The 13227-nt window shown below is 46.5% G+C and overlaps 1 protein-coding gene across 1 annotated transcript in view; it reads right to left on the bottom strand.

Moving 5' to 3' along the window:
* Positions 1-13227, bottom strand: part of adam19b (ADAM metallopeptidase domain 19b) — a 157285-nt gene that overhangs the window by 15634 nt on the left and 128424 nt on the right. Inside the window, exons 16-18 of the mRNA XM_078411234.1 lie at positions 8899-9103; positions 7844-7921; positions 2502-2610 (exon numbers count right to left, since the gene is read on the bottom strand). Coding sequence (XP_078267360.1) covers positions 2502-2610; positions 7844-7921; positions 8899-9103 — 392 coding nt within the window. The remainder of the gene's footprint in view (positions 1-2501; positions 2611-7843; positions 7922-8898; positions 9104-13227) is intronic.

The following is a 13227-nucleotide window of genomic DNA, read 5'->3' as shown; positions in this document are numbered from 1 at the left end:
CAAATACATTTACAAAAGAATACGAAAAATAGTACAAAAAATACCTACAAAATACAATCGAACAAAATGGGACCCAGCGTGGGGGAAGAAGCCAAGAACTGAGGTGGGAAGCACAAATGGAATATCTGTGTTAAAATTGAACACTTTGTAACATTGTCGGTGCCCTTTATGTGGTGGCTCTTTGCATACCGTGAGTATATAACATATAACATAACATATAACAACTACAGCATGGAAACAGGCCTGTCCGGCCCTACCAGTCCACGCCGACCATTCTCCCTGACCTAGTCTCATCTACCTGCACTCAGACCATAACCCTCCAATCCCCTCCTATCCATATACCTATCCAATTTACTCTTAAATAATAAAATCGAGCCAGCCTCCACCACTTCCACCGGAAGCCCATTCCATACAGCCACAACCCTCTGAGTAAGTTCCCCCTCATGTTACCCCTAAACCTTTGTCCCTCAATTCTGAAGCTATGTCCCCTTGTTGGAATCTTCCCCACTCTCAAAGGGAAAAGCCTACCCACGTCAACTCTGTCCGTCCCTCTCAAAATTTTAAAAACCTCTATCAAGTCCCCCCTCAACCTTCTACGCTCCAAAGAATAAAGACCCAACCTGTTCAACCTCTCTCTGTAGCCTAAGTGCTGAAACCCAGGCAACATTCTAGTAAATCTCCTCTGTACCCTCTCCATTTTGTCGACATCCTTCCTATAATTTGGCGACCAGAACTGCACACCATACTCCAGATTCGGCCTCACCAATGCCCTGTACAATTTCAACATTACATCCCAACTTCTATACTCGATGCTCTGATTTATAAAGGCAAGCATACCAAACGCCTTCTTCACCACCCTATCCACATGAGATTCCACCTTCAGGGAACAATGCACAGTTATTCCCAGATCCCTCTGTTCCACTGCATTCCTCAATTCCCTACCATTTACCCTGTACGTCCTATTTTGATTTGTCCTACCAAAATGCAGCACCTCACACTTATCAGCATTAAACTCCATCTGCCATCTTTCAGCCCACCCTTCCAAAAGGCCCAAGTCTCTCTGTAGACTTTGAAAATCTACCTCACTATCAACTACTCCACCTATCTTAGTATCATCTGCATATTTACTAATCCAATTTGCCACACCATCATCCAGATCATTAATGTAAATGACAAACAACAGTGGACCCAACACAGATCCTTGGGGCACTCCACTAGACACTGGCCTCCAACCTGACATACAATTGTCAACCGTTACCCTCTGGTATCTCCCATTCAGCCATTGTTGAATCCATCTTGCAACCTCACTATTAATACCCAACGATTTAACCTTCTTAATCAACCTTCCATGTGGAACCTTGTCAAATGCCTTACTGAAGTCCATATAGACAACATCCACAGCCTTGCCCTTATCAATTTCCCTGGTAACCTCTTCAAAAAATTCAAGAAGATTAGTCAAACATGACCTTCCAGGCACAAATCCATGTTGACTGTTTCTAATCAGGCCTTGTAAAACAAGAATCTATGTAAAACAAAGAATCCCACTGTGGCATGTCACATGTGACAATACAGTATCATTCATTCACATCACTCCTGCATTCAGTTTGCACATGGACATGTGTGGTGAAGTTGAAATAAATTCTTGTTTTCAACTCCAGGTGGCGCTGGTCTTACAAAGGTTCCAAAATGTCTCCGGCATCAATTTCCTGCAGCCTTCTGCAATTAACCCTTCGTGTACAGCAGCTCTGGCTGCACATACGTGCCGGCAGCCCCACTTCAGCCAGGCTGGTTAGTCTCAGTGCAAGGGGATAACCGCTTAAGGTGGAGACGAGGAATTTCTGCTCTTAGTCTTTACAATTATTTCATTTCAAAGACTTTGGATATGGCATGTGGATTTGCAGGGAATGGAGGGATATGGATTATGTGCAGGTTGGCAAGTGTTGGTCTTGGCATCATATGCTGTACATACACTGTGGGCATAAGGGCCTGGTTCTCTACTGCACTGTTCTATGTTCTATGAATAGATCACTCCATCTATATACTAAAACTCTCGTTTGTTGTCTTGTTTGTGACTGAACTTCAGCCAAAACGGTACACGATAGTGCAACAATTTTAGGCCCACCTTACTCACCATTGTCACTTTAGTGATAATGCAAGTAGTTTTATTGAAATCAGTCTTATATTTTTTAAGTTATTCACATTTTAAAGTTTAAAAGGAGGGGAGGGGGAGGGGAGGAGGGGGGGGAGTGGGGGAGAAGGGAGAGGGGAGGGGGGGTTGAGGAGAGAGGGGAAGGGGGGGAGGACAGGGTGCTGCACCAATGCAGGAGAGGTTTGGGCCCAACGGGTCCACTTGGTCTAGTAATCTACTAAATGCATGGAGATATTCTGAATTCAATAGTCAATTGAACACTTCTCAGTCCAGGTATCATCCAACCTGTGCAGCAACAGGGAGGTTTTAACTCGTGGAGTACTGTGGCGTTGAACACTCATACTTTACTTACAGTTGGGCCTTCCAACTCCACCATCCACGCTGCCTCCATGGCCTGATGCGTTGCAGAAGGGTGGCGCCCAGCCGGGCTCACAGTGGCAATTGCGGTTGTTGTTACAGACCTGGGCCAAGGGATGAAAAAGCTGTCAGTTTAAACACAGTTTTTGTATCAGAGGAGCTTCGCTGGTCATCTGTCTCATTCAACGTCCCTGTCATTCTTCCTGCAGTTTGCCCCTCCCTCTGCTGCCACCTCCACCATCACCTCTACCCCCTCAGGCTGGGCGGGCTCCTGTGTGTCCCAAGGTTTATTCAACTCCTCCAGTCTTTATAAAGTTTATAGCGTCATGCTTTGGTATTTTCTCCACCCTGCCAGTTATCTCTGCCTTCTTGACACTTACCTCCCTGACTATGCCTTCATTCACCTCCCTGGCAAACTGATCATTGTGATTAGATACGCTTCTCAATATTGAATCACTGTAGACCCTTACTTGAGCTTGAGTTGGAGGGTCATCTAGCTATGCAATGGAAGTGTTTAACCTTGTGGAAACCATGCAACGTTCCAGACAGGTACCAAAGGAAGACATTATTAAAAGTACCAAACTGGGTGCGAAAAGGTGATTGCAGCTATTTGCTCGCTGGACGACCTGTGTTAATAATGGGAAATTGATAGTGAAGAAAGGGCAGAAGTTATGAATCTGGTATTTAATATTTTAAAAATGAACCATCAGAGAGTAAAGTTTGGTAAGAAGCTGATACTTGTCATAAGGTTATAAGGTCATAAGGAATAGGAGTCAAATTAGGCCATTCGGCCCATCAAGTCTACTCCACCATTCAATCATGGCTGATCGATCGCTGCCTCCTAACCCCATTCCCCTGCCCTCTCCCCATAACCTCTGACACCTGTGCTAAACAGGAATGTATCTATCTCTGCCTTAAAAATATCAATTGACTTGGCCTCCACAGTGAAGATAGGCATAGTTAAAAGAATGCTTCAGGACAATTTATGCTCCCCCTCAGATAGCTAACTCCGGCATCAGTCTTTCACCGATCTCTCGAAAATACCCTTGTCCAACCCTCACAAACATTTCATCTACAATCCTGGATTAAATACTGGAGTCTCTGGATTAAATACCGATCTAACTTGGTGTGGCACACAGTTCTCAATCATTGTTACTCTGTCATTTTGAACGTTTAACTGATGTGAGTTGAACATTTTATTCGTATTCGAGATTCCAAAATGCTATTTTCATAAAGAGATCCTCATTTACATTTATTTAAAACATCACTAGTGACTGCATCCATGTTTCTCTTCGAAGTCCCCCATGATAAAGATTGCTGAACTAATATTTGTGCTAAAGATAGATACAAAGTGCTGGAGTAATTCAGCATTTCTGGAGGAAAAAAAAAGGTGATGGTTTGGGTTGAGACCCTTCTTTGGGTGAGGGTCAGGAAACTAGAGGTGTGAAAAGGCACAGAACAAACCAGAGCCTTGAAGCCCACAATGAACCATTGTTGGCTGTGGATAGGTGATAACCAGTGAGACAGGCAGAGACTCACCAAGAATACAGTTAAACTGGCAGGGTGACTAGGGTGGGGGAGGGACAGAGAGAGAGGAGATGCAAGGGCTACTGGAAATTAGATAAATCAATAATCACACTGCAAGGCTGTAAAGCCGCCCAAGCGAAATATGAGGTGTTGTCCCTCCATCTGACAGTGGAGGAAGCCCAGGACAGAAAGGCCAATATGAGAATGGGAAAGGGAGTTAAAATATTTGGCAACCGGGGAAATTGCGCAGACCAAGGTGGACTGAGCGAAGGTGTTCAGTGAAACGATCGCCCAGTCTGTCCTTGGTCTCGCCAATGTAGAGGAGTCCACACTGAGAACAATGGATACAGTAGATGAGGTTGGACGAGGTGCCGGTGATCCTCTGCATCACCTGAAGGGACTGTCGACATCCCTGGACAGTCGAGAGAGGAGCTATTGGGACAGGTGCTGCATCGCCTGCGGTTGCAGAGGAAGGTACCTGGGGAGGGGTTGGTTTGGGTGGGAAGGGATGAGTTAACCAGGCTGTTGCGGAGGGAACGGTCTCTGCGGAAAGCGGTGGAGATGGGAAGGTATGACTAGTGGTGGGATCCCGTTAGAGGTGGAGAATATGTCTGAGGATTATGTGCTGTATGTGACGGCAGATGGGGGGAAAGGTGAGGCCGAGGTAGACTCTGTCTCTGTTGTGACTGGGTGGAGGGGGGCAAGGGCGGAGCTATGGGATACCGAGGGAACTCACGTGAGAGCCTCATCTAAACGATAAACGATAGGAACCCCCGTTCCCTAAAGAACAAGGACATCTCGGATGTCCTAGTATGGAACGCCTCACCTTTTGGGCACAGATGCAGCAGAGACGGAGGAATTGGGAGTAGGGGATAGAGCCTTGGCAGGAGACAGGGTGGGAAGAAGTGTAGCCCAGAGAGCTGTGGGAGTCGGTGGGTTTATGATAGACGTCAGTCGATAGTCTATCTCCTGTGATGCAGATGGTGAGATCAAGAAAGGGGAGGGAGGTGTCGGAGATGGTCCAAATGAATTTGAGTGTAGGTTGGATATTGGTAGCAAAGTTAATGAAGTTATGCATGGGTGCATGAGGTAGCCCCGATGCAGTCGTCAATGGAGCACGGATGGAGTTTGGGGATAGGGTCAGTGTACATCTGGAACAAGGATTGTTTGACATACTTGACACAAAGGCAGGCATAGCTGGGGCCCTTACGGGCGCCCATGACAACGCCATTGATTTGGAGGAAGTGAGAGGAGTCAAAGGAGAAGTTGTTGAGAGCGAGGACCAGCTCCACTAGGTGGAGGAGAGTGTTAGTAGAGGAAATATTGGCTGGTACTGAGGTCGAGGAAGAAACAAAGGGCTTTAAGGCCTTCGTGGTGGGGGATGGAGGTGTAGAGTGACTGAACGTTCTTAGTAACGATGAGGGAATGTGGTCTGGAAAACGGAAGGCATTAAAGAGACAAAGAGCGTGTGAGGTGACTTGGACAAAGGTCAGGAGAGATTGGACCAGGGAGATAATATGATGTTAAGGTACAGTGCCCTCCATAATGTTTGGGACAAGGACCCATCATTTATTTATTTGCCTCTGTACTCCACAATTTGAGATTTGTAATAGAAAAAAATCACATGTGGTTAAAGTGCACATTGTCAGATTTTATTAAAGGCCATTTTTATACATTTTGGTTACACCATGTAGAAATTACAGCTGTGTTTCTACATAGTCCCCCCATTTCAGGGCACCATAATGTCTGGGACACATGACATCACAGGCGTTTGTAATTGCTCAGGTGTGTTTAATTGCCTCCTTAATGCAGGTATCAGAGAGCTCTCAGCACCTAGTCTTTCCTCCAGTCTTTCCATCACCTTTGGAAACTTTTATTGCTGTTTATCAACATGAGGACCAAAGTTGTGCCAATGAAAGTCAAAGAAGCCATTATGAGACTGAGAAACACGAATAAAACTGTTAGAGACATCAGCCAAACCTTACGCTTACCAAAATCAACTGTTTGGAACATTATTAAGAAGAAAGAGAGCACTGGTGAGCTTACTAATCGCAAAGGGACTGGAAGACCAAGGAAGACTTCCACAGCTGATGACAGAAGAGTTCTCTCTATAATAAAGAAAAATCCCCAAACACCTGTCCGACAGATCAGAAACACTCTTCAGGAATCAGGTGTGGATTTGTCAATGACCACTGTCCGCAGAAGACTTCATGAACAGAAATACAGAGGCTACACTGCAAAATGCAAACCACTAGTTAGTCGCGAAAATAGGATGGCCAGGTTACAGTTTGCCAAGAAGTGCTTAAAAGAGTAAGCACATTTCTTGTGGACAGATGAGACGAAGATTAACTCATATCGGAGTGATGGCAAGAGCAAAGTATGGAGGAGAGAAGGAACTGCCCAAGATCCAAAGCATACCACCTCATCTGTGAAACACAGTGGTGGGGGTGTTATAGTCTGGGCATGTATAGCTGCTGAAGGTACTGGCTCACTTATCTTCATTGATGATACAACTGCTGAGGGTAGTAGCATAATGAATTCCGAACTGTATAGACACATCCTATCTGCTCAAGTTCAAACAAATGCCTCAAAACTCATTGGCCTGCGGTTCATTCTACAGCAAGACAATGGTCCCAAACATACTGTTAAAGCAATAAAGGAGTTTTTCAAAGCTAAAAAATGGTCAATTCTTGAGTGTCCAAGTCAATCACCCGATCTGAACCCAATTGAGCATGCCTTTTATATGCTGAAGTAAAAACTGAAGGGGACTAGCCCCCAAAACAAGCATAAGCTAAAGATGGCTGCAATACAGGCCTGGCAGAGCATCACCAGAGAAGACACCCAGCAACTGGTGATGTCCATGAATCACAGACTTCAAGCAGTCATTGCATGCAAAGGATATGCAACAAAATACTAAACATGACTACTTTCATTTACATGACATTGCTGTGTCCCAAACATTATGGTGCCCTGAAATGGGGGGACTATGTATAAACACTGCTGTAATTTCTACATGGTGAAACCAAAATGTATAAAAATGGCCTTTATTAAAATCTGACAATGTGCGCTTTAACCACATGATTTTTTCTATTACAAATCTCAAATTGTGGAGTAGGGAGGCAAATAAATAAATGATGGGGCTTTGTCCCAAACATTATGGAGGGCACTGTACATGGAAATTATTTCAGTGGGTCGGGAGCAGGCAGAAACAATGGGCCTGCCAGGACAGTTGTGTTTATGGATTTTGGGGAGAAGGTAGGCCCGGGGCTGTGTGGGGCTGGGAATTGCTAATGTTGGAGGGTGTGGAGGGCAGACAGCCGGAAGTGATAAGTTCAAAAATGGTCTGCAAGAGCCTGTTTTGAATTTTCCTCTCTAAAATGCAGGTTTGTCGCGGAGTAGAAGTGGTTGCGTTAGTTGGTCTTTTAAACAGTGGAGGGAACAGCACACTGGCCGCTGATTGCCTTGTTGATGTCCAGCGAGATTATACCCAGGAATTGCTCTGCATTGTCCATTCACTCAATCATTGTCACTGATCCCTTCTTGCCTCCACATGACATGCGCGGGGGGGGGGGGGGGGGGGGGGTGGGGTAGGAGCCATCTTGGATGTTGCTGTAACTACGCCAAGGTGGACGTTTAACTACTTAGTCGGGGGCAGGTAATTAGCCTATTCCAAGTCCCAGGGTTCTGAAGCACTACAGAAGGATGTGGTTGTTGCAGGTGTTGCAATCATCAGTTAGGTTCAATAATAGAACGTAATTCACCGCTTGCGGGGAAAGTCCTTGCTCAAATCTCGATGCGTTTCACACCTACCCCGTGGCTGTGACATTTTGCAGCACACTCATCAGCTGACAGGAAAGCAGCACTCTGACACCGGCCCTCAAAGCAGATCTGGGGAAGAAAGAAACATTCATCATAACGCAAATGGCCATTTGTTTGTTGCACGGACTAGGTTAAAATCTTGGAACTCCCCCCCCCCCCCCCCCCACCCACCCAAGCATATCATAGAGTCACACAGCAGGGAAACAGGCCATTCAGCCCATCACACTGACTACTGGATGCCCATTCATATCAAGTCCATCCTCCTGTACTTGGCCAGTTGCTCTTTATGCCCGAGATAATTGATGTAGACACACGTTTAATGCTTTCAGTGACTCTGCTTCCATCACTCTTGGGGTGTCCATTCCAGTTACTCACCACTAACTTGGAGAAATTGGATAGTTTCATTTAGTTTAGTTTCGAGCTACAGCGCGCAAACAGGCCCTTCGGCCCACCGAGCCCGCACCGACCAGCGATCCCCACACATCAACACTGTTCTATACACGCTAGGGACAATTTACACATACACCAAGCCAATTAACCTACATACCTGTACGTCTTTGGAGTGTGGGAGGAAACTGAAGATCTCGGAGAAAACCAACGCAGGTCACTGGGAGAACGTACAAACTCCGTACAGACGGCACCAGTAGTCGGGATGGAACCCGGATCTCTGGTGCTGCAAGCACTGTAAGGGAGCAACTCTACCGCTGCGCCACCATGGCCGCCTTAAAAGTCTAGTCTGGGTCTGTCTTCACTGGAGTGAAGGAGAGACAGTGAAACTAAACAGGATGATAGTGAAACAAGGAGGGCGACTAGGGTTGGGGAAGCATGGAGAGAGAGAGAGGGAATGCAACGGTACCTTTGCAATATTCATAACACTGGGGTGTAAGCTGCCCAAGCGAGATACGAGGTGCTGCTCCTCCAATTTGCGTTGGGCCTCACTCTGACAGTGGAGGGGGCCCCAGGACGGAATGGTCAGTGTGGGAATGGGAGGGGGAGTTGAAGTGCTTGGCAACCTCAACCTCCTATTCCTGGGCAGAGTGACTCACATTGTTGTCGGTGCATTTTGTTCCAGTCATGACGAGTCCTGGATCCAGCATGTCGCCTTCCAGCTCAGGGGTTGTGTACACGTGGGTGCCCCGGCACTGGACCATCTTGCCATTCACAGTAATCGTGGTGTCTATTGGGACAGCATTTGCCTCAAGAGGCTTCTTAGCGTAACTTTGACACTGTATTTTCCCACACTTGGCATTCCTTGAAGTGCAATAGAAAAACAAAGGAGCGTTGGTGCGGGATTGATAAGTCATTGAGTATTCTAACACGGAAACAGGCCCTTCGGCCCACCAAGCCTGTCCAGCCAAAATGGTACTGAACTTAGTTACACCCAAGAGAATGTGTGTGATGCCAAATATCCAACCTGTTCCTTTGGATTCATAAGCTCTGCGAGAAAGTGGAAGCATTCGGTAAAAGACTGTTCATTTAAAGCATAATTCTTAGCTGGGCATTTGTGCCAGACTTCACTCCTCTGCCTTTCTGTTGGTGTTTACCATTTCGTCAAGCATCTTCTTTATCTTCTCTGATACGCTCTCCTGCAAGGTGTCCCCAATTTTCCTCCATCCCATCATTATCCCCATCTCCCTCATCCATTCATGCTCCTGCTCTCCTCTCCATTGCCATTCCATCCTGCTCTCTTTCTCTTTCTTTCTCTTTTTTCACATTCTTACTGTCATTTTCTCCCCACCTCCTCTTTTTCCCTCCTGCTGTTTCTTCCCTCCAGATGTCCATGGGAGTTTAACTGGAATTTGCACATTCTCCCCATGGACATGGTGTCTCTCCCTGATGCTCTGGTTTCATCCCATATCCCAAAGATGTGCCAGTTGATAGGGTCACTTTAGATACGAAGATCAGTTTAGTTTCATCGGTACCGAGGTACAGTGAAAAGCTTTTTGTTGCGTGCTAACCAGAAAGACAATACATGATTACAATCAACCCATTACAGTGTGTAGATACATGTTAAGGGAATAAGTAGATAGTAGTTCAGCACTGCTCTCTGGTTGCGGTAGGATGATTCAGTTGCCTGATAACAGCTGGGAAGAAACTGTCCCTACATCTGGAGGTGTGCGATTTCACACTTCTATACCTCTTGCCTGACAAGAGAGGGGAGAAGAGGGAGTGGCCAGGGTGCGACTCGTCCTTGATTGTGCTGCTGGCCTTGCCAAGGCAGCGTCAGGTATAAATGGAGTCAATAGAAGAGAGGTTGGTTTGTGTGAATGAACACTGGGTGGCGCCAGCTATGGCTGCCTCGCCAACAGTCTGTCTGTCCTTTTCTTCTTTGTTGTTTTGTAGTCTGTTAAATGTATGTTTTAGTGTTCTTTAGCTTGTTTTATGTGGGGGGTGGGGGGTGGGGGGTTGGAGGAAACTTCTAAAAAAGCTCTTACCTCGACGGAGATGCGATTTTTTTCAGTATCGTATCTGCGTCCGCACTGTGGCCTAACATCGTGGAGCTGGCGGTCTTTGCTGGGGACCGACTTGGGAGCTCCAACCGCAGGAGCCTGCGGGACATAACATCGTGGAGCTGGCGATCCCTTTGCCAGGGATCGACCTCGGAGCTCCAACTGCAGGAGCCTGTGAACTTTAACATCGTGGAGCTCGCAGTCCCTGGTTAGGGACCGACTTCGGGAGCTCCAAGCGTGGGAGCTTCGATTGACCCGAAGCGGGAACTTCGATCGCCCCGACACGGGGGCTTCGATCGCCCCAACGGATGGGTCAACTGCCCCAACCGCGGGAAAACAAAGAGGGAAGAAGTTTAGACTTTATTGCTTTCCATCACAGTGAGGAATCGGCTGTGGTGGATAGTTATGTTAACTTTTATGTAGTTGTGTGTCTTGTTGCTTTTTTTTTTAGTATGGCTGTATGGTAATCCGAATATCACTGTACCTTGATTGGTACACGTGACAATAAAAGACCTTTGAAACATTTGATGGTCTGGGCTACGTCCACAATTCGCTGCAATTTCTTACAGTCCTGGATGGAGCTGTTCCCAAACCAAGCTGTGATGCATCCCGATAAAATGCTTTCTCTGGTGCATCTGTAAGATTGATCGTGTTGTGTAGGTGAGTAGTGAAATCTGGGAGCAATTGATGGGAAGATAGGGAGGATGGAATGATATATAACTAAAGGATGAGTGATTAGAAAGCTCGGTAGAGTGGGGAGCCTATTTCCGTGCACATTGACTCCTGTAGCTAGATCCCATAATGCAGGGTTAATTATTGAGCAGCAATTGGAGGCAAAGGTTTCATTACCCTATGGGCCTGCCTTGTTAAGTATACAGGCAACCATGGCATTATAGGGAGGGGCAGTGTTGCATTCCTAAAAAATTGTCATATCCCAATTTTCTAGGCCAAGCTTGGCCATCTCTGCATTGCCACATGTTGTAAACAAAATTGTGTTGATCTTTTTAACTTTTATTTCCACATAAATTACATCCGAACAAATTTTAGTCAGTATGCCAAATTTTGGGATAATGATTTGTAAATTTTGCAAAAATTAAGATTCATGTTAAGAGGAGGTCGCCTGGACTAATATGGTCTGGTGTCGATGTAATTTAATAGTAACTCTCTCATATTTAAGTCAGAAGGTCGTGAGATGGTCTTCCTCCAAGATATAATGAAAAATTTATCAGCAATCAGTCCCACCCCGTACCAAGAAAGTGCCACGCTGTCAAAGTACTATCTTGCAAGATGAGATGTTAAACCACAGGCATATCTGGCATCTCACGTAGATAATCAAAACCTGTAGCATTGCTCTCCTTAGCACCTAATTAATATTTCTCTCTCAGCCATCACCGAACAAAGTCCTGATAATCTGATTAATGCCAGCCCTGGAGGCTTGCTGTGTGTACCACGTTTACTTAATGGAAATGATGACTATCAAACTTTATTGGCTGTTGAATCTTTTGGGTTATGTTAAGATTGTAAATAAAGACCGTTTCTTCCACTTTTGCAAATGGTACAATAAGGGTGGAGTGAATCAGGCAGATAACAAGTTGAAATAAGCAAAGCTGTTTTGTACATCTCTGGTTTTCCTTTGAAGTCAGAGGTTGAAAATATTGTGGTTAGTCTATTTGTCACTGATTGGCAATTTCACAACCACCGCCCACCCCACCCACTTCCACACTCCTCACCACCCCCCCAACCTATTTTCCGTTCACACCCAGCCTTTGTACTCCCCTGCATCAACTGAATCAAATAGAGATGTCGCTGCTGGTTTACACAAAATGCTGGAGTAACTCAGCGGGTCAGGCAGCATCTCTGGAGAGAAGGAATGGGTGACAGGTGTTTGCATCTCCTGCGGTTGCAGGTGAAAGTACCTGGGGAGGGGGTGGTTTGGGTGGGAAGGGACCTTACCGTCTCCATCAAAGGAAACAGACTATTGACCGACATCTACTACAAACCTACTGACCCCCATAGCTATCTTGACTACACTTCTTCCCACCCTGTTTCCTGTGAAGACTCTATCCCCTACTCCCAATTCCACCATCCACGCTACATCTGCCCCCAGGATGAGGTGTTTCATACCAGGACATCGGAGATGGCCTCATTCTTTAGGAAATGGGGGTTCCCCTCTTCCATTATAGATGAGGCTCGCACTAGGGTCTGCCCTGCAGCTCTGTTTTTGCTCCCCCTCCCCCCATTCGTAACAAGGACAGAGTCCCCCTTGTCCTCACCTTCCACCCCATCAGCCGTTGCATACAGCATATATTCCTCCAACATTTTTGCCACCTCCAACAGGATCCCACTACTGGCCACATCTTCCCATCTCCATCCCTTTCTGCTTTCCGCAGAGACCGTTTCCTCCAAAACTCCCTGGTCAACTCGTCCCTTCCCACCCAAACCGCCCCCCCCCCCAGGTACTTTCCCCTGCAACCGCAGGAGATGCAACACCTGTCCCTTTACCTCCCCCCACGACTCCATCCAAGGACCCAAACAGTCTTTCCAGGTGAGGCAGAGGTCACTTGCACCTCCTCCAACCTCATCTATTGCATCCACTGCTCTAGATGTCAACTTCTCTACATCGGCGAGACCAAGCGCAGGCTCGGCGATCGCTTCGCTGAACACCTCCGCTCAGTCCATCTTAACCAACTTGATCTCCCGGTGGCTCAGCACTTGAACTCCCCCTCCCATTCTCAATCTGACCTTTCTGTCATGGGCCTCCTCCATTGTCAGAGTGAGGCCCAGCGCAAATTGTAAGAACAGCACCTTATATTTCGCTTGGGTAACTTACACCCCAGCGGTATGAACATTGACTTCTCTAACTTCAGATAGCCCTTGCTTTCCCTCTCTCTCCATCCCCTCCCCCTTCCCAGTTCTCCCACTAGA

The sequence above is a fragment of the Rhinoraja longicauda genome, chromosome 14 (genome assembly GCF_053455715.1).
Source record: "Rhinoraja longicauda isolate Sanriku21f chromosome 14, sRhiLon1.1, whole genome shotgun sequence".
NCBI lineage: Eukaryota > Metazoa > Chordata > Chondrichthyes > Rajiformes > Arhynchobatidae > Rhinoraja > Rhinoraja longicauda.
The sequence above is the reverse complement of the archived record's forward strand: the minus strand, read 5'-3'. Positions and strand labels throughout refer to the sequence as shown.